Genomic DNA, 27842 nt, shown 5'->3' with positions numbered 1-27842 from the left:
ATAAACCCAAATTTGTTTTGTGGTATATCCAGACGGTATCCAGATTAATTTTAGAAGACTTTTCTACCATTTATCAGCATCAGGAAAAGTTGTGTGGGGCTTGTACTGCATGCAGCAGACCACAAGAGGGTCCCCACCTACGACATACGCCAACAAGCCGGTCAGACCGGAGAAGAGAAATGAAACTGAAAGTACCACACGAAAAGAGGGAGAAGATCACGGTGAGCCTTGCCTAACTCGGAGTGGGAGCTGATTTCTCTACCAAGCCTTCTTCTGTCTGATGTCTGATGAAGGAGAGTGAAGTGGATGAGATGTGATTTTGGCTCACTCAGCAATGGGAGATCTGGGACTACTCTGCGCACATCTTCACAGAGCCATGATTAACCCCTAACATCCCGGATCAAGCTGTTGCACTGGATGGGCAGACATTGTTGGGAGCCATCATTCCGCTTAAGACTCTGTTGCAATTTCAAAAAATGCACTGCAGGAATTGAACGATGCCATCATCACCAGGCAACCGGATGGAATCTTCATAGTAGCTGCTGATTCTATCAACTCAACTTTCAACTCAAAGATGTAGCAGTACTTTTTGTGATGATGATAACATACGGATACAGACTTCAAGTTAGTGAGCAGAATAAGGAAATAAATTCATCGCTTTGACTCCTGCTGACTCAGCTAACTGGCTGATAGAGATTTTGAGTTAATCAATAAAGCAATCATTTATGTGTAAATATCAAAGAAATTATTAAGGATTAAGTGGAAATTATGATTTTCAGCTACAATCCGACTGCATGGACAAGCAAGACCATCTCTGCATCCATCTCAACATGGGAAGAGGCACCAAGGCAAACGTGGAGGGATTAAACACCAGCTAAGACCCCGTACATATAGATGTTCTCTGTCAAGCGTCAGGCTTTGGACAAACTAACTTGACGAAATCTGTGCTGGTATTAGTATTCAGCGGGATATCAGGGGTTGCAATGAGCTTTGGTTCACCAAAACTTGGCTATATTCTGAAGTACAAGACAGCGCCGTTCAACAAGGTGCCTCTTTTTCCATATATCGGTGTGACAGAACAGAGCAGTCTGGAAACGAAAAGAGCTGGTCTTACAGGGGTACCAAGTTGCTTACCTGGTCGATTGAATAATTGATTGGTTGGTTGGTTGGTTGGTTGGTTGGTTGATATAAGGGACAACATGGAGAACAGTATTCCATAGTCCAGACGGACATATGCAAAAAGAAACTGTCCACTGGGCTTTGAAGGCACCTCCAAACAATTAAACCTGACAGCTTGATTATTTATCATGGTCATGCAAGCTGCTCATGCAAGCTGTGTCATCAGCATAGCTACATAGTTACTGATGCCTTCGCCTACCAAAGAGAGCCATGTAAGTGTTTGGACACACAAATCCAACCTGATCACTTGCCAATAACTATGTGGACAGTCTGTCTTAAAGATCTGATTTGTGAAGCAAATCAGACTTTTTCCTGCAGTTTGAACATATTGGCTAATAGTCTGATTCATCACTAGACTCAGATTATAGAATTGTACACCTTCAACTCATAAAGAAACACTAAACTTTTAGACAGTTGTCTGTAGGATAGCTGAATTTTAGGATTTAAAGGGGACTTAATATTTGGTCATGCAACTAATTTTTTCATATAACAATTGCATCTAAAATAAATCTATTTTTTCCCCGACTAACGTCTTTTTTGTGTTTTAATTGGATTTGACATGGATGCATTTGTCTTCTGAGCTGAGAAATATGTTTTTAAACAGTATTTAAATGCCATTTATTCTTACTTCAACATATCTATACATTCTCTGAACTCCAGCATTAAGCCAAGAAGAAAACCTTTTCTCTAGAATAAAAGATGACCAACAAGCTGCACCACAAGTCTGCAAATACATTTACCAAACACAAAGTGGGGCAGCCAGGGCTGCAATTTTCTCCAATAGTATTTCACTCCCCCTCAGTGTCATAGCTCCTCAGCATTCTCCTATTAGTGACCCAGCATTAAGAGTCTTGGAAAAAGCTGTATACATGTTTGAGGCTATTTTGTTCTCCTGCACAATCTAGATTTCTGGAAGACACAGATAAGAGAAGAGTGATGTAAAAACAGTTTACTTTAAGCTCAGAGGCTGACTCAGCGGAATGATGGTCAGACAGCTGATGAGAACTGCAGCAAGCCATGCTTTGGAATTAGCCAAGACAATACTTTCGAGCATGCTGAAGAGGAAATCATGGGAGAAACAGTCACAAAATTTTGTGAGGTGAACAAATGCTTAACTCATATTATGTCATGGGCACAAATTATGTAAAGGTAATGTTCCTTCACCAAGAAGGTGTGAGGTGTGTGACTACAGCACATACTGGGCATATCTTTTTGTCACTTACATGTAAATAGTTTTGTCAAAATTAGGCTTAGGTTCACACCTGTGGTGACTGCAACTATAATCACTCTCTTTGTCTCAGTGTGTCACTACACCATGAAGAAGGCGCAAGCCGATTATTTAATTATATTTTTATATTTTTAATGTTTGTAGCCCTGTGAATTAAAGGCCTTTTATGCTTTTCAAACCATTTACACCACAGTTTTTTGGTAATAAGTTCCTGCCCTTTTTTTGAAGTATTTCCTTCCATGAGCACCGGTGGTTTGAGGGACACCATGAGCGCTCCTGTTGTTTTCCTTTTTTTAGACTAAGGTTCTGTTTAAAACCTCTGGGAACCCAAATCACCCAAAACTTTCTTGATATATAATTTAGGGTTGTACAGGCACAATAAAAAGCAGAAAAATATCATCAGACATTAGCCACAATTGAAATTTGAAATATAGTCATTTAAGTTTTTTTTTGTCAGTTTCCTGAAGCTGGGTTGATTTGGGCGTGGTTATCCCTGATCCACATCAATTAATATGGAAAAAGCCAATCAAAAGACAGCTGTTAGTTGATACTAATTTAACAAGCCTTACTGAAATCCCTAAACGCTCCTGTCTATAGGATGCGTTCAGAATCACTCACTGTGTGTCAGAGCACTCTGGCACAAATAGTAAATTGGGAGTGTTGTTGGAATGTACTGTTCGGTTATCCACAGCAGTGCACTCTGGGAATGTCAGAGCACACTGGGCACTCTGTCTAGGGAAAAGGAGCAGCAAAAGTGCTGAATAGAAAGAATGTGTAATGAACTTAACCATTGGTTAATTCATGGAGAAACTTAACACTCCGTGGCTTCTAGCAACAGCTCTCTTATTTTAGTGCAGAGAGTCAGATTGGATTTAGAAACACAGCCAGAGTCAGAGGGCTGGAACAGACAAAGCTGTACCACGCAGACTCTGCTTTTCTCCATGGCTGTCATCGTGGAGATGAGAGAAAGTTGACAGAGGTGGAATCCAAGGAAGTGTAAATCAAAAAGTAATCTTCCACGCCCACACAGTCTGGAGAAATGCTGTTATCCTCAAAATGAGCAGATTTTATCTACGTTCTCTAATAGCTGGGAACATTTATGTTTACTCAGATTTTTGTAGATACTTAACAAGACACTTAACTTTGATATAATATGTGCATTCTTACTATTTCAAGCCACGTTCCCAGAAGCTTTAAGAGTAACCATCTTTGAAAGTGCACAACCTCACATGTAAGTGAAAATGGGATGCTGAACTGCCCTCTTATGAGGATTGGTCCTTGAGGCTACCTGATGGAGGAGCATTTGATATTGGAACTATTTCTTCCAGTCCTAACCAGAACTTTTAGCAAGTGCCAAGTGACTCATCTGTCCCTCTGAGATCACTGTTAGTCGTCACAGAAGCTGTGCTAGTTTTTTTAGGACAAATGAAGACTTATGTAAGAGTTGTTTCTTTAAGGTGAATTAATGCAGCTTTAACCATCTCCTCCATGCTTGATGTAAGAACGACTCAGAGGTCTGAGCAATGACCCCCAACATAGAAACACAGTTTTCTGTGTAATGTATATTTGAAAATCTGCTCTAAAGTTTTCAGAGGTTTTGGGAATAACTGGTCAGTATCTGTGGTGATTCCAGTGCCAACACAAACATAAAGTTTGATCTCTGAGATTTGATAAGGTTATAAAAATTTTGTTATGTTTTTGTTTGTATTTTTTGTGTTTGTTTTTGCCTTGTGTTTTTTGGCGTGAAGGTTAATTTAAGGTTTATGTTCTTTGTAGCCTTTTGTGAGCTGTTGGCTCCTTACATGTACAGATCTGCTACATTTGAATAAAAATTGTTAAACATATTAAAATAAAAAAAGTATAGTACAGTATAGTATAAGATGTTTTGTTTTGTTTCACTGCAGCATAGCCTACATTACAGGCAGAATAACAGTATCTTTTTTATTGAAAAGATTTATTATTATTGCATTTATCACCTGGTTGTTTGAGCAAAAACATTGTCCAAATTGCAAATAAAATGTTAGCTGTCCTCGCATTTCTGTGAGTTCAACTAGATAAGTTTGAACTCCTGAGATCATTTATTGTAAAGATGCTATAAAATGTATTAAGTGAGGCCTATTGCCTTTGTAGAAAAATAGAGAGGAACTACAGCGAAACCCTGGACACCTGAGATTTCCTTTCTCATCTTGCAACATTTGAGGTTCGGTCACTCTTTAGTCTGAAAAAAGAAAAAGAAAAAAAAAAGATGTTTCACCTAACACTGTTACTTTTTGCAATGCCTTTTAGTGTCACATCCCTCAAGTAATCCTTTCCTGGTGAGGAATTGTACATTTTTGCACAAAAGCACATTATTTGCATTTAACACATGCACATTTCACAAAATCTTGGAGGAACAGGCTGCACGGAACGTGATGAGATGCAATGCAGCATATACTTTAACATGAGTCGTTGAGGGAGTCAGGGTGGGGGTGGGGGGTAGCAGGGGGGTTGCACTGTGGGGTTGGGGTCCTGAGAGGGAGGCCGGGACGGGCCTGAGGCGCCTAGCGAGATGCTGGCGCAGCACGGCTCCAGTCTGCCAGGCCTTGGCTTTAGGAGGGTAAAGAGTAAAAAAACCAACCTTCCCGTTGATCTGAGTGGTGAGATTTGGATTGTATTTTTGGTTGGCGGGGTGCAATGATGATGAAGGGATTTAAGATAAAGTGAAAAAGAACAAAAACAAACAAGAGGGGCAAAATAAGGAGTAGGAAGAAGAAGACAAGGAGAAACAAAGAGAGTAAAACAGGCAAATATCTGCTTATCCATTAATGAGTGAGAAAATCACAGGAGAGACAACAGCCTGTGCGGTGAGGTGACAAGCGCCCGCACACACACACACACACACACACACACACACACACACACACACAGAGCAGTGGACCATTACAGATAAATAGCCAGTTCTTTTTTCATTCCAGTGTCAGCACCCAGACACACAGACACAGACCCTACCACAGACAAACTATGGCACACAATCACATTGCCTCTCCTGTCCTGAACTCTGCTGCAGGCTTTGGGCCCATCAGAGTCAGTGAATTAAGGCAGCATTAGGAGGGCTGAGACTTGCTGACAACCAGACTTCATCAAACAGACAAAGCAGGCAGTTTGTTACTGCCCACATTCATTCTGGCCGTTGACTCTGAGCAAACTCAGCCTGCAAACCCTGTAATCAATGAGCACATAAACATGGCCTCTGATAGGATCAGTCAAACACTCACCTTTGAAATGTGAACTTCTTTTACCCTGAGCCCAGTCCTAACTAGATTAATTTCTGAGGAGGGACACTTGATAACCTAATACTGTGTTAATGTAGTACACTGACCATCCTGTTGGTCCACTCACCCTCTACCTCTACCCTCTACATCAAGATACTCCATGTGTTTTTATGCTGTGACTGTGGACAACAATAATCTATTTAACTATGCTAGTATTGTATTTAGATAATGGTTGTTAGATTCAACATTGAGTCGGATTTTAATGTTTTGACTGTATACAATATCATATGATACAATAAACTTTATTGTCAGTTTACACTGAAATTCATTTTGCATCCTCAAGCAGCTTCGCTCATGAAGTTCATACACAAATTAGACACAGAACTACACAAACAGCACATCCCCATAAAAAACTGACAGGACAGACTGATGTATGAACACATTCTTCAGACAGTTGTGTTTAAATGGAGGAACTCTGAATTGCCTGTTGGAGGGCAGAGTTTGTATTCTAGATTAAAAACATACACGGTGTCATCAGAGATGCTGTTAGCAAGTCTAATAACTGTAATTTAATTATTTATGCCATCTATTGCATGTCTGGAGGAGGGATCCCTTATCAGAGGTTTCTACCATTTTTTCCCCTGTTACAGGGTTGTTTTTTGTTGGTTTACATAGACTATGTGAGGGTCTAAGGGCAGAGGGATGTCTTATGCTGTAAAGCCCTCTGAGGCAAACTGTGTTTTGTGAAAAAAAAACAAAAAAAGTCTGAACATGCTTTTTTTGTGGGTTGCCTGAAAAGAGTGTGCCTCAGTTGGCCAATTAGTGCAGATTTGGAGTTGATTGTATAATTTAGTATGAAGTTTCAGAGATGGGTGACTGAGCTAAGCTGTGCAATACAGTACAGAATGACATTCTGAATCAATTTATCTTTTTCTTTCAGTAATTTAATTTTTGAATGCTCTACTTATGATAGACTTTGTATTGTTAGTTTGATGGCAATAAAATGTTACCATGTCAAGTGGACTCACTTACATACTTTTTCACCGCAGACATTTTGGCTTTTTGTACCAGGAGAAGCACAAGTGTAACTGATCATTAAAAACAACTGCATCTATTTTAGGTGAGCCAATCCCAGGCTCCTGATAAGGATGATTTGTATGCTGGCTCACTGGTAGAGCTTACTGGGACACTTAAATGGAACCAAGCCATCACTGACAAAATTATTTTCACCTGTGCCTCTCCTGAGATGAAAAAAAAAGTGGTGTGAAATGCTGTGGAAATAATATTTGGGCCTTACTGTCATCATTTACATTTCTGTAGTTATGTGTGTTTTCATGTACTTTTTCTCATAATGTTAAATAACCTGGACTAAATCAACCCAAAGCTCAAGAAGTCCTCAGCGTTTTTGAATTTGTGAAATCAGTTGGGCATCTTTTAAATTTTCACTCTTGTCAGTCTCTCTGTGCGTTGACACACAGTGTTTCCTTGATAAGCCGGAACAGAAAGATAATACCTACTAGTCTCATGTTGATTTGTTGCCTACAGCAAAGCAAGGAGTTAGAGTGTTATTATGGAGCACTGGAGTCAACTGCTGGCATGTGTTGACAGAAGACAGAATTAAAAAACAGAACAGAAACATATACAGCCTGTGTGTATGACTGACACATATGTGGAGAAGAGACCGTGGACTGAGCGCTAAATACAGAGGAGAAGTAGACATGAAAAGCCAAAAAAAAGATGAAGAGCAAAAGATGGAAAAAAAAGAAACAATCTTTGATAACATAAGGCATGTTGCAGTGTTTGCTCAGAAGCCAAAGTGTGAGATGAAAATGGAGACATAAGCTACAGGCACACCTGGAAAAGTTAAAGGTTAAAGCGACACAGAGAGGAAGCTTAAAAAGACAAGCAGAAATAACAAATCATACTCTATAATCTGACTTTGTTGGCTGCTGCTCTGTTTGGTTTAGTGGAGGATGCTTCTTGCAGAAAAAAGGCAAAATATGTAGAACCTCTATTTTTGACAACTGCAATGCTTTAACAAATTAGCAGCAAACAAAATACTTGAGGCAGCAAACAAAATACCCCAAAACAGTCTTCACTTTTCACAAAGCACAAGAAAGCTTTGTGGTTTTTTTCCCCTTTTTTTGTTCAGGCAATGCTAATCTCAGGTGTGACACTCTGTTGTTGTTAGGAAATAACTGACGATGGCGTTTGTCATTCACTGTGCACAAACTCAGGTCACTCAGAATGGACATACTCAAAGTTGATTATCTAAGACCAATCAGCTGTTCTGGAACCGAAAAGTCTGACCTGACTTTCCATTTCAGGGTTCATCAACAGCTGTTTAACCTCCCCCCTGTATGCGGACTTATCACCGTTCTGAATGAGGCTGATTACTGGTGTTATGTGCAAACTTCAAGAGTTTAACAGAGTGATCTCCTGAGGTGCAGTCGTTGATGTGGAGGGAGAGGAGCAGTGAGGAGAGCACACAGCTGTCAGGGGCGCCAGTGCTGATGGTCCAAGTGCTGGATGTGATTTTTCCCAGCCTCACCTGCTGCCTCTGCTCTGTCTGAAGTTTGTTTGTGTGAATCTTGAAGTTAGTCTTGCAGTAGACCCATAGGTGACACTGATAGCATAAAGGCTTGTTGGGAGGACCAGCAATTAACTCAATAACAGATGCCAGGATGAAGATAACCAGTCCATACAAATGGTAAATGGTTAATGGACTGTACTTGTATAGCATATATCTAGTCTTAATGACCACTCAAAGTGCTTTCACACTACATTGTCACATTCACCCATTGACACACACATTTGCACCCTGGTGGCCGAGGCTACAAGGGTTCCACCTGCCACTCAGTAACGATTCACACAACTAATCGCAATTTAAGTTCTAAAATTTACAAAATATTTTATTTATTCTACAGATTTCGTCCCTCATTTCTTAAACTGTTGTTGCTCTTTGAAGGTATTGCTTCATGCCTGGTACAGACTGAAGGAATGATTGAAAACATTATGGCTGCCCCTGGAAAGAAATTCTAATCATCAGTCAGAGAGACCCTTGGTCGACGGAGCTTGTTTCCAGTTGAGCAGATGTTTCTTGGGCTTTTTTTTCTTTTCTGGGCAGTGTACTTCTTGACAGATCAAGAGGGATCTTACCTCGAACATAAAGGTTAGCCGGAGCAGAGTAGCGAGTCCCAGCGTTGTTGACTGCCACACACTCGTACTTGCCCTGGTCCGACTCCTCACTGTTCTCAATCTGAAGCGCTCCTGGAGAGGGGAATGTTACAATTCAGCTCTGCATCACACACATTCAAACAGCGCATACACACAGTGTTGGAGTAATCTGATTCAGATACACAACCACTAGTCCTTAGCCACCCATATCTTCGTCTTAATGAACCCAGATTTGATCTTTTTTTATTCTGCACCTATAAGTAAAGCATTCACAATTAATGGACATTTTTGCTTATAATTTGGAGACCTACAATACAGCTACTAATTTTTGGCAATGAACAAATCTTATCAGGTTTGTTCGAGATGATCCAGGGCCTCTGTACAGCTCACTCATTACTTATAATAGTGTCGAGCTAACCCTGACAATGAAACTGGCTTGAGAGTTACAAGGCTGCAGCGCAGAACCAGCTGAGACAGCTGTTCTCATGGACTAAAGAAATTGAAAGGATAAATCCAGTAATATTCTTACTGTTTCTTGTTCCTGCACTTGGTGAGATGATCCTTCTTGTCAGCAATCACAGGCACTGTATTTACTATGTTTTACCTAAACTGTCACTAGGGAATGACATGTATATCAATCTGTATTTAAAAGCAGTCTTACAGAGGGGCTGTAGAATATTAGTACATTATTTAGGAGGAAAGTTGATTAAATATTTGTGAGCCATTTCTAGAAGCACTGGGCCTAGGGCTGAGAGCCTCAGAATGTGCAGGTGAAGTATTGAGAAACACCTTTGGGGTCTTTTTATTAAAGTTAGACAATACAACAATGACAATAAGAATATCACCAGCTATTATCCTTTAATGCATGATGGGAATTGACTAATCTGAGTATTTATTAGTTCAGATGTTCATCCCACCACATGATCATTTGTTGACATCATGGTAACTGCATCAGGAGTGTAAACAGCTGACGCAGAAGGATACCTAAAATTGCTGCATAATCTCATTCCATAGGTCCAGTCTGTGGTTGTTCATTTAAAATGTCAATTAAAAGACCTTTCAGTAAAAAAAAAAAAATGTGGTTCTTGATTACAAAAAAAATAATAATTGTGGAACAAACTCAGCAAGGTGTCTTCTCCTAAACACTGCTTCACAGACTTTTGCATTATGACAGAGAGAATAAGCAGAGAAATGTACATGAGATGTAATGTTGATGTATTAAAGACACTGAATTGTTTAAATCCAAAATTAGCAGCAATAGCTTTAAAGCTCTGATTGCCCTGATTGGCTTTCCACTGGACAGACTGTTTCTTCCATAACGTTCACTGCTTACTGCTCTAAAAGCAGAGAATACTTCTTATGTATGCTATAGATCTAATTTAGAGTTTTCATTTAGAGGACATAAAAGATCAAACTTACCTAGCAAAATGATTTAGATCCATTCATTGCATAACAACCTCACAGCATTTATACAAACATTAAATCTTCAGTTGTCAGATTGAGAGAGAAAGCATGAATGTATTTTTAGTGATTATACAACAGTGTATATTGACTGTGAATGTGACGTACATCATCATGCAGTTTTGCGACAATCAGAAATGTGCAAAAATAAATAAAATAAATTAAAATGTACATATTTCAGAATGTGATCCTGAAATGCAACATGGGATGGAATTGTAACACAATGTTAAGAACTAGTTTAAGAAAATAAAATAATCCGCGGTTGAAATAAGGTGTATGTTGCCACATCCCTGATGGATCTGGTGCAGACAGAGCCCAGAGATGGAGGAGGAACAACCTTCATCTGGGATGCAGGTCCTTTAACTACTCTTTCTGTCTCTCTCTCACACACACACACACACACACACACACACACACACACACACACTCACAGAGGCGGTATGTAGGTAAGCCTTTCTCCTACATATCACATGACATCATGGCAAAATGATAATGAAAGAACAGTGCATCTATTCTCCCCTGAGATTTAGCAGAGGAGGCTGCAGACCAGTCCTCACACTCAGTACATTTACATGATGTAGAAAGTCACATTATTGTGTTAGTCCACCTAAAACTGGACTTTTAAAATACATGTAAACATGTCAGTCTGACTGAAATAATACTAAGTGGAATATCTCAAAGTTGGACTAACACAGATAATATGGAGCTACTCTTTCATGTATCCCCCTCAGTTGAACCTTAACTGACATACTGGTGTTCTGCACATGAACTCTGCGTTTTGACCCAGAAGTAAAATAGCATAATTTCAAAGAAGAAAGCTGGGAAAAACAAAAGAAGAAGGAAAAGGGGAGAAAATTAAACAAGACGACAGTAAAAAGTAAAGGGTAGAGTATGCACGAAATGTACAGCGCCGAAAAGTTATCCATGTTGTCACTGTTTGACATGCAGCTCGGTTGCTGCTTGATAACTTGTTTGGTGTGTGATGTAATAGGTCAAAATGAAAGTACAATAGCAACTAGCTGAAAGGGGGCATATCTCCACCGACTGTGGCAGAGTCGGACATGCTTATGTCTATAAAAGGATTCCTCCCCGGTGCTTGTATACATGGGACAAGGGCAGTAGTCCAATGACTGGCCTAATTGAGCTTTAACCGCAGCTCCCATGAACTGTTCATGGAAACATACTGACTGTGAAGGTTAAAGGTAAAGGCTCTTTATTTCAAAGTGTGGGTTTGTGGTGTTCGTGGACCTGTATGGATACTGTATGTGTAAGATAAGTATTGTTGGACATAATTAATGTGATGATTTCAACCAAAGTCACATTATTCTGCTATTGGTGAACCTCAGACCACACAGAGAGGTAAAGCAGAGTATTTGTTACACTGGATGTCTGAGTCTGACAGACTGAACAAGTCTGACTAGCGAGCAGACATAATTCGTGTACCCTGGTTTCCTTATGAAGTCATTTTCCAACAGATGACTTTTTCATCTAAAATTGGCACAGTGTAAATGGAATACACAGTGCTAACACTCTGTAAGCCCACTGTTGCCTGTAAATCAGCAGGAACATCACTTGGTAAGATGTCGAGAAAAAGTATTATCGTGGATAATTTTTAATATATCAGTGATATTATTTGAGAACATTGTCTAGCAAGTGTGTACTTGTCACTTGTTTTCATCTCTTCCAAGACCATACACACAAGAATGTAGTGAGGGCTGAGAACGTAGACAGAGGTGGAAATGAAGTGTGAGGAGGACGACACAGGCGATGGAGAAAATGGAGCTGTGAGAAGGACAGGAGGATGACGTTTTCTGTACCCAGCATTCTTACCTCTGATTGGTGTACCACCTGGTGAGGTAATTTGAATGCAAATAAGATTAGAGATAACCATTAGCGTAAAGAGAAGAGAAATAGTGCAACAGAGAAAAACAAGAATGGCAGGAAAGCAAAGAGAGGAAAAAAAGCAGAGATAACAATCATTGCTTTTCTACCCCATTTTTTTTTAATATATATATACATAAATTTAATTTCAGTTTAAATCTACTTTATAAAAGACAACTATGTAAAATGTTCTCTTGGTGAGAACAGTTCTCTTCAGCAGGAATGCATGTTATTTTTCCCATAAGCTCCTAAAAAAGCACAAATATGTTTTAATAATGTATTCATTCATTCCCTGCTACAACTGCCAGTCTGTCACTTGTGCATCTGGTTAGTTACTTCCATATGGTGCTTATTTGCGTTAAACACCGGTCTGTTGGCTCCGGAGCTGACATCCTGTTATGATCATAAAGCTCCTTATTCTCCATACCTGCACTGTTCCCTGACAACACTTGGCTATCAAGCACTTGACCCTCACCAACAGCAGGACTGTTTTGGTTTTAAGCCTCTCTTACATCCTGTCACAACAAGGCAGATGAGAACACAAGCTGCGTACTCTCCCACCGATGCAGTTCAAAGAAACCTGCACTCTTGTCACCTACACTGTGATGTTGCTGCCTCAGTGGTGGAGAATTGTACTATCAAGCTCCAGAATTAGAATACGTATTTTTATAACAGATGTCTTCATCTGCTGTCATCATTTGTGACATCTAATCTTCTGGGTTCAGTGATGTGAGGAATATATCTTATTACAACTAATATTCCAATTGTAATTTTTAGTGCTTTTATTTTCTACAATTAAGTGTAATCACACACTGATCTAGTTTCTATGTGTAATCAGATAAAATAAGCTGATGCCCATTGTTGTAAACTTATCTGCAGCAAAGCCCTGTCAAACATCAGGTGAAAATGAAGCCAGGCAGAACCTTTTGCGGTGTTATTACATGCCAGCGACGGCCGGACCAGCATGATATGCACAAGTGCAGTGTCACTTGAGAACACGGCTGGACGGAACAATTCAAACAATGATCTCAGGTTGAAACGCTGTCGTGATAGATGTAATATAACAAATGTGAGGGTGCTCTATAGACGCATTTTTTTCTACACCTTACCATGTGCCTCCTTCCCCTAATCTTAACCATCTGAGCCAGCATGTGCATTTGTTGGTTGCCATGTGCTTTTGTTGTCTAAACACACCACATGCCGTTTCATCCCACCATGTGCATTTGTTGACATCACGGTAACAGCATTCCGGAATATAAACAGCAAGGATACCTAGAGCATAATGTGTAGCCACGGAGGTCCACTACAAAGCAAGAACATGTGATGAATTTGGATGAGAACATGTTGGTTATCCAGTGCCTCTTTTCTAAGTACTGTAAATGTGCCGTGTTTTCTTAAGAAAAATGTACCAACTGATCTTGAATTGAATTGAACTGCGCGGAGTGGGAGGAGTTATTTTGGTTCTCCACTCAGATTCTGACATAGTTGGGCATGTAACTTTCCAGACAAAAGATGAACATCTACAGCTTTTTTTCCCCTGTAAAAGACCAAGGTACCAGCTTGTGTATACAAATAGCTCAAGGAAGAAGTTAGCTTTACCACTACAAAAGTGTATTTTTGGTTGAGTGTGATGAAAAAAAAATATCAAGACAATCTGCACCTTAAGGCCATGTTTAGATGTAAACGGCCATACTAAAAACATTGTGATAATGGTCCTCGTGTACACGGATCCGCAAAAACAATTGAAAATGCTGCAGTATGCATGCTAGGCCAATAGCTGGTGGCGTAACTTTGTAATGACTCACTAAAGAAGAAGACCACGTGCATGTGTGAAGTGCGGCCGTGACTTCACCGTTTCCCAGGACCCGTGCATTACCAGTTTACACGGCGACAGAAGGGGTGGCGCTTTCAAAAGATCACACTCTGAAACCCAGTATCAAAAGTTTGTGTTTTCAGGCCCCCAAAACGCCATTGTTGTGTGAATGAAAGGCAAAACTGCAACAAGAGTTTAACTTTTCATGCAAGAACCGTTGCCATGTAAACGGCCCTTAATCACTTTTGAATTTTGGCTCAATATTGGATATTCTGCCTGGCTTCTTCTCCATGCTGCCAAGCCTCATGGGTATCATTACTCAGAAAAAGTAAAAATTGTCACCACTTCCACTGCCAACTGTACTGATATGACTTGATTACCTGACCCAGACCAACCCTTTACTGTTTTTGCAATAAAAATTGTCTACTTTTTCAAACATCAGAGTTACATTGAGTTGGCTTTCTTTCACATGGTACAGACTCTAACATTTGGAGAGCACATTATGCAAACAACAGCCTGGAGTTCCTGCATCATTTCATAATCTCACAGAATTAACTTTAATTAGCTGCAGTTTAGGCAATTTGCTGGCAGCAGTTGTAAATATAGCTGAGGAGTGTTGTGTGTCTCCTTTAATCTTGTATATCCCTGGTGTAAGTCATCTTTAGTAACTGGCACCATTTGGGCATACCACTTGATATGCAGCAAATTGGTAGAGAGAGGGGTGGCTACTAAGCCACTATTCATTTAAAAGAAAAAAACATGAAGAAGTTCCACATAGATGATGAAAGATAGAAGGAGGGCCCTGGAAGCTGTGTGGCCCCTGGGGTCTGATGAAGGGGGCATCAGCAGCTTTCAGAAGGCCGGGCTGGGCAACACTGAGACCTGACATGGCCTCCATTCATGGTCTTCTCACAGCTGGAAGAATCCCACACACTTCAGCATGGAGACAGGGTTTCATGACATTCATTGTGAAAAATAATAGAATATTATTATATTTTCACAATGTGTGGACTGGGAGGATTTTTTTTTCTGTAGAAGTGTCTATCCAGAAAGAATGTGGTACCCTTATCTAGCTGAACCAAGGTAATCAAAACAAAACCACATGGATCACAGGGTTGGCAGTTACCTGGCTCCTCTTGGTGACTGCATGTAACAATAAGCTCAAGAAAAACTAGGGAATCAAAGTCAGAATAGATCTGCTTCTTTTTTACCAGTCTTTTAAAAATAAATCGCCGGTGAGTATCCCAGCATTTAGGAGGTGTAATACTATCAGTGGAGTACCCTTAACTCCTTGAAACCTGAGCAAATTGGCTTGTTTCTTCAAAAACATAGGACGTCAGCAAGGAGGAATAGTCCAAAAATTAGCAAGAAATTACAAAAAAAGAGAGAGAATTAAAATGTATTAACATTCTGCAACATAATTTTAAATATGTTATTATGATAATTGATTGATTTTCCTTGATTTTTGATTGGTTGATTTTTTTTTTAAACAAGTTTCTAAATCTACTAATTTCTTGCAATTCCTGGGACATTTCTTATCAAGTTGCCCATTGCCATTTTCCCATGTTTTTAAAAAAAAAGTTCATTGGGTTTCAAAGGTATAAATTCTTATGAAAGGCATCTGAAAGCAGCATAAGAAAAGTGATAATGCTCAGGGTTTCAAGGGTTGTATGGCCAATGACCACAAAATAATTCAGCAGGGAGCATTCTTGTTAAGCTTTGTCCACACATAGGCCGGAGTTTTCTGCTTTCTGAACCCATAAAAAATGAAAAATGTAGAATCTGGCTGCTGATTCAGGAACTTGATGTCTCACTCCAGTATTGTTCACCACAGAAAAACTTTGTCCTGTGGCTTTAGTCTTCTTCTTTCTTAGTCCACCTGGACTGTCAGATCTCAGTGCTCACTGGTCCAGCACCAGGAGTGCTGAGCGCTGGCCTGGGTCACATCTCTCTTTGAAAGGCATGCTTTGGTTTTAGTTACTGTTAGACAGCTGAGTTCTGGAGCATGATAGGAAGACTAACAGAAGCCAGAGGACTTTTTAAAAATATTTTTCTGAACGAGAGCGAAGGTCTCAAATTGAAAAATGAAACTTTTAGTGTTTCTTAATGGATCAGAGTCATTTAACTCATTGAGTGTCATTGACATATATATATATATGTCATTCAAAAGCCAACATTTGAGTGCCATTGAGGTATATATACGTCAAAGTGTGTTTTCAGCGGCTGGCACAAGGGAGCGCTCTCATGCTCCCTGTGTGTAATTTTGGGGCTGCTGGCATTCGTAGTTGCAGTACAAAAGACGGTAGATCAAAAGATGAAGTGGAGTAGCCGGGATCAGAGAGCAGAGTGATCTGTACGGAGGTACAGATCCCCCATGCTCTTGATTGAGTGTCCCGTGGGGTCCCAAGCATTTACTTTGAAAAAGTTAGAGTGTTCAAAGCAGGCCCAGTTGGCCGAATACTACAGGTAGGATTAATGGAATAGGACTCCGGTTCCATTTTGAAGGTTTTCTCTCTCTAAACTGGGGCCATGATTTGTTGCATTGTGCTGTACTTTGCATATTTATTTTTCAATAAAATAATTGGAAAAATTTGTAGTCCAATTTTCAGATGTCTTTTATGTCACTGAAGGCAAAATTATAACATTCAATTCATTGTTTTGCTTGACATTTTTCTCAGCTTTCTAGAAAAAAGTAGTCTTTTTGATGAAACTAGCCTCTATTCAACTTCAGATAAATCAAGAATGGAACAATGTGCAAACAAATGTTTTTTTCCATGATGAAAAAGAGAGTTTCTTCTTTCATCTGAGCTATTCAGTGTTTTCAGAGTTTTTGTACAAAATATTCTGTGGGTCTTGAAAGATGACTCAAAATGGCCAGAAAAGCTAGCACAAGCCAATTTTCCATTATAAAATAGGGCTGGCACTCTATGAGTTAATATGACTAAATAATTCAGAGCAAATGTAATCACCCCTCTTTCTAATGAAATCTACTGAAACAAATAAATTGAATACTTGAGGAGTGCTGACTTAACACAGGACTGGGCCAGCAGGGTTGGTCACACCAATTTGGAGAGATCATTTCTTTCATTTCAGAGTGAGTTTTTGAAAGATATATATCCCAAGTGTTAGAAAATAAATGATAGCATTGCAATAATGATAACCTTTTATATGCAATCACTTTTTTAACTCTATATCATTACAATTTTACATATTTTTTTGTCATTTTACACAGATTCAGATTTCTTGTCTTGTGTGTTTTTTTTAAATGAATTTCATAGAAAATTATTTCACTTTTTATACTGATTTGATATTCTGTCATTGTTACCCTCTGATATTGTGGCTTTCTGTGTAAAATGGCAAAAAAAAACATGAAAAACTATGATGATGTAGCAGATGAAAAAAGGAGCAACAATACAAAGAAAAGTACCATTGCTGCAATGCTTTCATGCATTTTCTAACACCAGAGACTAGGGCTCTCAAACAATTATATTTGATCACATTTTTAAATCACTTGTTTTTAATTCCATTATTGTGCATTTCAAAACAGTTATTAAGTCAATTTTGACAAGGTAAAGCAATTCCAGATTGCCTTGAGTAGGAATCAAATGACAGCAAAAAAAACTCCATGGGACTAGCATAAAGTGGGCATTTCTGTAAAGGGGAGACGACTCATGGGAACCCAGAGAATGCATTTTCATTCAGATATCTACAGGTCAGAGGTCAAGGGATCCCTGTAGTGGTATATATCAGCCTTCCCGAGAAGCTAGCATGACATGGTTGTTACCACTGGATTCCTTATATGTAATACCAGTATCAGCACTGTTTAAAAAGCTTTAAAACTCAGCCCAGTACAGTCTCAGAAAGATGGGAATGTCAGCCAGGTATTAACACAACTGAAAAAAAATAAGCATCATGTATAGATCTGCATTGCATCCCAATTAACGCATTAACCCTCACAATCCCATTAAGAACAGGTACCTTCTAAAAAAATATAACTACGAGAAATGGTCCCTCCAAATTGGCACGATGAACAAATTTTGGGGGTCTGGCTCATGGACTGTATTCCACTTGCCTTGTGTGGCACAGGATGACTTCAGATTTTTCAGTAAAGCAAGTCAGCCATCTGTGCTTGGCTGCTGAGGGACTACATGTGACGCCGTGGCCCGAAGAAACAAATTGAAACAAATTGCCTTGCTGTGTGGTTAATAATACATGGCCTGTTTGTCCTTACATGAGGCCCAGACTGTGAGTTGGGAAATCCTCAGAAGGGACTTCAAAGCCAATGATATCCTAAAGCCTGTCTCTCAGCCTTTCTCCACTGCCTGTGTTGAGATGAGAGCAGCCACAGGAAGGGCCCCGGGCCCTTAGTAATGAATAATCAGCTTCTTACTCTTGTTTCAAGGGCTGGCAAGAAAATTGGCCCTGGACAGTTGCCCAGTGGTGTGTAGGTGCTTGCAACTTTTGGCGAGAAGCAAACATTTCTATTTTCTCACAGAGAGTGAGAGAAAGGACAGCTGACAAGCGTGCATGGAGCTCAGTTAATCAGCCAGGACCATCCAGCTCTGCTGTGAGCTGCTGGGCTGCTTTCATGAAGAAAGATGCCCTATCTACTCCTCTGGATCCTGGCCACCTCCTTACAGAGCTACTTCACATGGTTGCTTTAGTTTTGTGTTTAGAGCTGTTGGCACACCACTCTTCCCACACAGGTGCTGCTCCAGCAATCACTGCAGGCTATGGCATCAAGCCTGAACCATTCATGTCCATCATAAGCTTATTGTGCATTTTACTTTCTGGAAATTAAAAGCAAGACCAGCCTTTGGTAATTTTACAATTCATCCAATCACTGACTATGTTTATATGCACAAAATACTGTGAAAAAATTCAGAAAAAGACAATATTCCTACAAATCTGTGTTAGTGGAAAATGAATATTCCGCTAACACTCCTGTTTACATGCAGCTGTACATAATGTGATTAGCATGCCCTAACATGTTGTTTATAATGTCAAAATATGGAGAAGTAGAACAGCTGGAGCTGCTTTTCATTCTGCTTCTTTACATCAAAATAGGATTTTTCACAGTTTCATACCTGTGGCAGACTGTTCCGACTCTTTCTTTCCTTCACCTTCTTGAAAAGGTCGGTGCTACGATATTTGTCCATAAAAATAAAAACCTGTTGATATCCAAGTCTTTCATGAAGTTTAAAAGTAGGTGTGTCTCTCTCCTTCTGACTAGAAATTTAGAAGTTTTTATGCATGCATCTACCACTGCTTTGTAAACTGTAGGTGAGCTGGTTTGTGTACTACATATCCATGACAACGCAAAGAGCCCACCATAAAAAGACAAGAGGCCACGTGTCTCAAACTGCATTAAATACATTGTTAAGATTTATAATTAGCTATATAAATGCACAAATAATGTTGCTAAAACCCAAATAAGACCGGCATGTCCCACATGTCTTAAATGGAAAGAGTTAAATTTGGCCTTATTTGGAATAGTTAGAGTAAATATAATGGTGACATGACCCACATCAAATTCAGAATATTGTCATATTTGGAATAACAGGGGAATAATGGTGTTTACGTAACTGTGGCCAATGTCACGACTGATGTTAGTGATATCATTTAGTTTTTGTGCATCAATACCCCGAAACCGGTCAGTTGGGTGTATTGTCTCATGTACAGCATTAAAACATGATCATTCAGCTGAGGATTTCATGGAGCCTGGTTATGGTCCAGTTGACACATGTTCTCTGCTGTTTTTCCAAAGACATGCATATATATATATATATATATATGGCATACCTACAAGGTATCAAAGATCAACACCTGAAGCTAACTGTACTGTCTGCTGAACAGAGACATGAGTGCTTTACCTGAACGCAGCTGTTTTATGCGCCCGTTGCTGCTGCCAATGTCCACTGGCAGGAAGTCTTTGAACCAGTAAATCTCAGGGTCAGGGTTGCCGCTGGCTGCACACAGCATCGTAGCAGTCCGAGTTCTCTCCACAACCTTCAGCTGAGGCCCCATGTCTATGGTGGGGAAGCCATGAGGGATCTGGTCCTCTGTGACAGAGAGAGAGAGAGAGAGAGAGAGAGAGAGAGAGAGAGAGAGAGAGAGAGAGAGAAACACTGGCACTCTGATAGCTGGAGATGATAAGTGGATGTTGTCACTAAAGTCCTTAGTTAATCACCTGATTAACTAAGTTTCTTCAGTTCTAACTAACTGGTTAGGCCTTCCAGTTGGTTAGTACTGAAAAAGCTTCTTGGAAGAGAGGCAAAACATCTACAAGAAAATGAAACGTCCAATTGCCAACAAAACAGCACTTATGGATACCATAACCTGGATGACTGAAAACCTTCATCAACCTTTTTAGCATTGATAACTATGTGTGTTACCACTGTTAGCTCTGTTAACACCACTAGCACTGTCAGCATGGCTAGTTGTGCTAATAGTAACGGTGCTAAAGGCGTATTGTGGTTTTACAGTTCTCATCAGTATGAAACAGCAAGCTAAACTCGTTCCTCCAATGAACAGGCGATGAGTTATGCTTGGCAGGGTTTTATTAAAGGAAAGGTAAAACTGAAATACACAGTGATGCAGGTACACAGATACAGGCACGCTTACTCACTTACTAGATAAATATAGTACACATATTCATAATAATTGTGCACATGTATAAAGTAAAATTGTTAAATCAAATATTTGTTTCTGTTTACAGGTGAATGCAACAAGTACTCTTAGCTGTTGACCGAAAAATGAAATTCACAAACATGGCATAAAACAGAATATTTTATACTCAATAATTATTTTGTTACAATTCCTCTTGAAATTAGATCAAAGTGAACTTACTGGCAATACCCTGTGACGACAAGGAATAACGGATGGATGAAGATTTCAGCCTTCCAAAACATGCACTTCTAAAATGTCATGAAGTTACCAAAATAAAGGTATACCTTTCAAAATAACACTCGTCACCTTAAACAGCCTGTCATTAATGCTGAACTGACACATCACACTCCCTGCCTGGCATTTGTATAATGCCACAAATACACTAAACTTAAACAATCTCTGACCCTATGAGTAGGACTAACTCGGAAACAGGTCCCAGCTAAGTCCTCGAAGGTTGGTGGGATGTCACTTTCCCATCCACTTTCCTGACGAGTCCGTCCTTGCTTGGGTAGGCCTTTGTTATTATTCCCATAGACCATTCATATCTTCATGTTTGTTTGTCCTTTAACAGCACTACATTTCCTTCCTTGAGGTTCAGAGCCTTGACATGCCACTTCTCTCTGCTTGGAAGTGTGCTCAAAAATTCCCGTCTCCCTCTTGTCAGAATGTGTCTGCCAGTGCCTGAACTCTCTTCCACTGATGCTTCACCACACAGGCATCTGAGAAGCTTCCATGGGGAACAGATGGAGTTCCGATTTTCTGCGAGAGCAGCATTGATGGGGGGGGGGTATCAGCAGTGCTCCTGGAGTCTGAGGAGATTGGTATCAATGGCCTAGAGTTGATTATGGCTGCAACCTTGGCCATCATTGTGCACAGTACCTCATGGGTGACCGTTGATCTTTCAGCTTGGAGCAACATTGAGTCTAGAATCCACCGTGCTGTTCCTATTATGCCCTCCCACCTGCCTCCCATGTTGGATGCATGTGGGGAATTGAACACCCATGTGCACTTTTGGGAGAGGAGTTAAGCTTCTACACTATCCCTTTCTGCATCTGTGGCAAGCTTTAAATGTGCATTGGCACCAACAAAGTTTGTTCCGCAGTCTGACCGCAACTGCTTAACTGGTCCTCTGATCAAGAGGAACCTGCAGAGGGCATTTGAGCAGCTGAAAGCACTCATGGACTCGATTACCTCAATCCAACGTGTCATAATTTCCCATTGTTCAAAGACATCCAACGTTACGTTAGATGTCACTCTGGGTGTAGGTCTGCCATGCTGCTGTTTCAGCTTGCCCCGCAATCTTCTGCACACATTTGTAGATAAGACTGGTGATGGCTCGCTTTGCTCTCACTATACATAAGCCACTTGCACGCACAGCGCCTTCTGTGAAGTGCCTCCCCTGATGTCTTATGCTTTCATGGGGATGACAAATAAGCAACACAGCAACATGATGCTTACCAGGAACAAGGATAGGATGAGTCTCATCTGCAGGTAGGTTTGAATGGGTGATATGCCCTCCTACACGTAGCAGATCCTCTTCTTTAAGGGACAAAATGCAGGTAAGTCTTATTTTTTATTGGATGCATCTTATCTCTTCTGCAAACACTTCCTTGCACACTCTTGATGTGCTCTGCCTTTGTTAGCTCAGCACTTGTCACACCTTTCTTGCAGAAGTGCCAGCCAGCACACTCTGCATCACACAATGGCTTATGGAAACCTTGTGCCCCATGGAGGAGCCGGGTTACAGCTCTCTTCAATTGAATCCATGAAGAAAAACTTTCAAAGCATTCAACATTCAGCTGTTTATCTGAGATCTTAGTTGAGAGAGTTGTGACCTCAGGACAGATTTCCACATCATTTGTTGGATCAACCAGATCATTCCCATTGCAACAAGAAGCCAGATGTTAGCGGGTGTTAACATGTTTCTTGTGCAGTGAGAATGAGGCTATAATGTCACCATGACGCAAAATCCTCTATTTGTATACAAGATATATCACATTGTAATGGGAAGAGATGGTGAAAATGGCATTGTCTTCACTGAAATCATCAGAAAGTTGATTGGTCTAAATTATATTTTGTAATGTGATGCTTCATGAAAACTACTGCAGATGAGCAGGAGGAATTAGCCATGTCTTGGTGTCTAGTTTATTTTCTTGGTCATTTTATCATGTTTGACTCAGCTGAAGAATGTCACTTGTGTATTATACTGTATATGTCAAACAGGGTGTGAATCATAAATGATATGATATCTGTTGCCTAGTAGAAACAACTAAATGCCCATCAAAGGCAGAAGGATATAAAAGAGTGACAAATTAAAATACTGGAATCTGTGCCTCATTGACACTTTTTCTGATCTTGAAGTGTTGTGCTCCATTACGTTCTTTAACAATATTTCATTAACTAGATTACATAAATACACATCCATAACATTCATATTCACAGTACGACTAAACATATTTCAACACCAAAGCAACACACAACAATCAACAGAAACTCAAAGACCATCTGATACATACAATAGTTCTACAGAATGATTTCTCTTTAATAGCAGAGAAAATAAAGTGGAAGTTGGGCAGCTTTCTGTAGAGAAAGAGAGCCCTCAGCGCTCTCTTTTTTACCAACCAGCTGCAGGCTGAACTACAACCAGTGTGCATGGAGGTTTGTGGATACAGAGCGAACAGATAAGTTAAGACTGGACTGTTTCTTTTCCTCATTTCCCCAGTGAGTTTGATTCCTTGTTTCTGGATATTTTTCCTCCTTTATCCATTGCTTTTTCTGGTTTTGCTTTTTTGCATTTTTAGAGGTGGCCTGGATTTCTTTGATCAGGGAAGAGTGTTTTAAGTTGGACAATAGGGACGATTTTTAAGGTAGAAAATCCTCCAGTACTATTTTCATTTGGCGAGGGATTTATTATATTAAGAAATTGTTTTCAAGCCATATTGCAGTTTCCTTTTAATACTTTCTGTTGCTGGTGTCAGTAGGGAGCTAAAAGTAGCCCTAATGTTTTTCTATACCCTCCTTTAACCATATTAACATTTCCAAAAGTGCTTGAATTCAAAGTATAACTAGACTCAGCTTAATTAAGCTTATTGTCATAAGTATCTATCACCATCCATCTATCCAGCCACCCATCCATTGTCATCTGCTTATCTGTGGCCGGGATGCAGGGACAACAGGCAGAGCAGAGCACCCGGACGTCCCTCTCCCCAAGCGCCCAGGAGGCATCCTGATCAGATGCCCGAACCACCTCAACTGGCCCCTTTTGACGCAAAGGAGCAGCGGCTCTACTCTCCACCCTCCAAAGGAAACTCATTTCAGTCACTTGTATCTGCGATCTCATCCTTTTGGTCACTACCCAGAGCTCATGACCATAGCTGAGGGCTGGGGCGTAGATGAATCGGTAAATCAAGAGCTTTGCCTTCCGGCTCAGCTCCTTCCAACTCCTGCATTACTGCAGACGCCGCACCAAACCACCTGTCCATCTCACGTTCCATTCTACCCTCACTCATGAACAAGACCCCGAAATACTTGAGCTCCTTCACTTAGGGCAGCAACTCTCCCCCCACCTAGAGGTGACAGTCCACCATTTTCGGCAGAGAACCATGGCCTTCAGATTTGGAGGTGATGGCCCTCATCTGACTGCTTCACACTCGGCTGCAAACCGCCCCAGTGCATGCTGGAGGTCATGGTGTAATAAGGCGAACAAAACCAAATCATCTGCAAAGAGCAGAAAAACTTTTCTAAAGTACCCACACTGGAAACCTTCCTCCACCCGGCTGCGCCTTGAGATCCTGTCCTTGAAAATCACCAACAGAATCGGTGACAAGGGACAACTCTGGTGGAGGACAACACCAACTGGGAACGTGTTTGACTTAACACCGAGTATAGAGACACAGCTCTCACTTTGGTCATACATGACCAGATGGCTCATAGAAGCAACCTCGGCACCCCGTATTCCCGCAGTACCCCCCACAACTACCCCCAAGGAATGCGGTCATAGGCCTTCTCCAACTCCAAAAAACACATGTAGATTGGATGGGCAAACTCCCACACCCCCTCCAACAGCTTTGCAAGGGTAAAGAGCTGGTCTACCATTTCCTCCTGAAATGGTTCCTCCTGAATCTGTTCCTCCTTTCCAGCACCCTGGAGTAAACTTTCCCGGGGAGGCGGAGCATTGTAATACCCCAATAGTTGGAGCACACCCTCCGGTCCCCATTTTTAAAAATGGGAACCACCACCCCAGTGGGAAAATCTCATCCACACCTGGTGCCTTGCCACTGAGAAGCTTTTTGACTACCTCAGTGACCTCTGCCAGGGATATGGATGAAGGTTCCCCCAAGTTCTCAGACTCTGACTCCTCAAGAGCAGACGTGATGGCTGGGTTCAGGAGTTCCTCAAAGTGTTCCTTCCACTGCGTAACAATATCCCCAATGCGGGTTAGCAGTTCTCCTCCCCTGCTGAGCACAGCCTGGGACAAGCCCTGCTTTCTCTTCCGGAGACATCTCACGGTTTGCCAGAACTTTCTTGGGGCCAACTGAAAGTCCTCCTCCATGGCCTCCCTGAACTCCCCCCACACCCGAATTTTTGCTTTGGTGACCGCCTAAGCTGCAGCCCTCCTGGCCAATCGGTATCTGTCTGCTGCTTCAGGAGACCACCGGGCCAAGAAAGCCCAAAAGGCCTCCCGGTCACCCTCACCACGGTGAGGGAGTATTTATCACCTTCAATTATTTAGGGTATATAGGGTGTATAGGGTATGACTTACAGCATCATCCTGCTCTTAGCAGTGATGAGCAATCACTCAAATACCTATTGTGTTGGACGCCACATAGGATGCTTGCTCTATTGCTCACTTTATATGAGTGTGTCAGTGTGTCTCTGTGTGTGTGTGTGTGTGTGTGTGTGCGCGGGAATGCAGCATCTTGCCCACTCTAATTACCTTTTATCCAAACACAGAACAGCTGCCAGGGATGACGTACAAACACCCTGACACATTTTACTAACACACACCACTGGCATTCCATGCTGCTAATGTTCCGTCTGATACAGCATTTACTGAAACTGCTGTCACAATAACAAATTTCTCAGTCTCTAAATAGTGAAGACAAAAATCAAATTTCAGATATCTGTACTTTCAATAAATGTACTTTTTCAAATGCCATTTCAGCATCACCACCAGAGGGCATTTATACATGGATTGAATAGAATTTGAAAGCAACTATAATAACGGTGATAATGGAAGAGAAAACTTGCTTTGCGACCTGATACTTTGTTGTTGTAATGTTTTTCTGTTTATTGCTGCACTGTCCTTCCCTGCCTTATCTTTGAATAAGGTTAAATTCTAGGGTCTATTGAGTAAAATGTTAAAATTGAACACAAAATCACAAAGCCAGTTATTTATTTATTTTAATGCTAAATCTTCACATCCTTCTCTCTGTATCACTAATCACAACCTACCAGCATGAATTACCAATTAGAACAGCCTACCTGAGCAACAAGACCAAGGGCAAAAACTGAATAACGCACTTCTTACAGACTAGTGAATCTTATGGATATTTTCATCAACTGTCACTTTCCCCCCTGGATTATCGCAGCTGGACAGTCAAAGAACACTATTTAGAGGAATAATTGTGAGTTAAAAGGGAAAGAAGTCAACATCACATGCCACATTTGCACTTGTCACTTTGTCAGGGTACTTCAGTGTCTTCATTTTATTACACACTATGGTAAGGTGTAAAAAAACAACAACATCCGAATTAGTCGGGAAGAGAACACAGACTCCCACATGACAGTCTGTTGTTTGGCCCTCCCGTCTGCACTTGCGCTCCTCATATTACAGAGGCCGCATCGTTATCGACAGCGCTTCAACCTGATGCCGCTGCTGTGTTACATGGAGGCACGACAGGTTCCATCCGACTACATTCTCAGTTGATGCTGCCTGTGTGAATATTGGTTGAATGTGCCAGGTGCTGTCCGCCAGTGTATAATAACGCTGCGAATGGTTCTGTCCTGCCGCATACACAGCTGATGGCGTCAGAACGTGCTATCTTTCAGAATGATAACGGGCTGAGTAAGTAGGGTCCCAGTAGAAATGAGCTCCCTTGAGGTTACCACAAAAATGTCAACAGTCCATTCCAAACCTCTACAGTAAATCTTATCAAACAGAATTCTGACCAGTGCATGATTACAGCTGGTCACAGGCAGGGATCCTATTATACACTGCCTTTTCGGGGAGCCCTATTTTCTGATGTGCACCTTCACCAAACATGCACATGCTTAAAACTGACCTGCATGGCAGCGCAGTCAGTTGCAGAATCATGGCAAAGAACTTGTTACTTCTACAAACAGTTATCTTAACATACTAAAAAAAATGGTGACTCTGAATTGCCCATAGGTGTGACTGTGAGCTTGAAAGGTTTTCTGTCTATGACAGCTGGGGTAGGCTTTAGTCCCCCACGACCTTTACGAGGATAAGCGGTACGGACCATGAGTGAATACCTCTGCAAACAGCTGTATGTAGCTTATTGTTAAACTGATAGCTCTAAGCCCGGCTGACAGGCACAGTGGGTAAGAAGAATTCCAGTTGCTTCAGAGCAGTGTAAAGTCCAAAATACAAAATGTATTGAAAAAGGTTGATATGATTATTTCCAAAATTCAGAACAGCACTTCTGTAACAGCTAGCAACATCCCACCATTATTCCCAATTAGAGAAAATGGGGTGAAATCAAAGCAAGGCCATTAGGCTGGGGCACCAGGCCCTCAAATAACTAAATCCGCCCCTGATAAAAATGGAAGCAACAGAGAGCAGCTGGATGAGAGACGAGATGAAAGGTCATATTTATAAAGAATTCCACCTGAAGCCTCACTAAAACTGAGACTAAAACAAAGTCTATAGAGAAGTCACCCCGAACATTTGATGTGGCGTTGTGAGGAAAAACTCTCCTGTTTGTCTGCCTCTGTCACTGCACTGTCATCTATTGATCAGCTGTGTGATTAGACAGGTGTGTTATTTGTTTTCATAAGTTATATAACTACTGGTTATTGTCAGTGGTTGAAAATGGTAAAATTAATCACTTGGGCTCAGTTACTTTGGTTCGTACAGGAATGTGCAGCCCGAGTTGTACTCTTGTATTCAAATGCGCACCTGGAACAGTCTGTATACAGACATTTTTTCTAAAAACAAAAC

At 40.8% G+C, this 27842-nt stretch overlaps 1 protein-coding gene across 7 annotated transcripts in view; it reads right to left on the bottom strand.

Annotated features, from left to right (window-relative positions):
* Positions 1-27842, bottom strand: part of ptprfa (protein tyrosine phosphatase receptor type Fa) — a 301290-nt gene that overhangs the window by 106148 nt on the left and 167300 nt on the right. For 2 of the 7 annotated variants that reach the window (XM_088077354.1, XM_088077358.1), the window contains exons 6-9: positions 19864-20052; positions 12127-12144; positions 8818-8928; positions 5025-5036 (exon numbers count right to left, since the gene is read on the bottom strand). In XM_088077354.1, the coding sequence (XP_087933480.1) occupies positions 5025-5036; positions 8818-8928; positions 12127-12144; positions 19864-20052 (330 nt within the window). The remainder of the gene's footprint in view (positions 1-5024; positions 5037-8817; positions 8929-12126; positions 12145-19863; positions 20053-27842) is intronic. The other 5 variants (XM_088077355.1, XM_088077360.1, XM_088077357.1 and 2 more) reach the window with 3 other exon arrangements.

The sequence above is a fragment of the Plectropomus leopardus genome, chromosome 5 (assembly GCF_026936395.1).
Source record: "Plectropomus leopardus strain MGB_pleo_1.0 chromosome 5, ASM2693639v1, whole genome shotgun sequence".
NCBI lineage: Eukaryota > Metazoa > Chordata > Actinopteri > Perciformes > Serranidae > Plectropomus > Plectropomus leopardus.
Note: the sequence above shows the minus strand (reverse complement) of the source record. Positions and strands in the feature narration are given on the sequence as shown.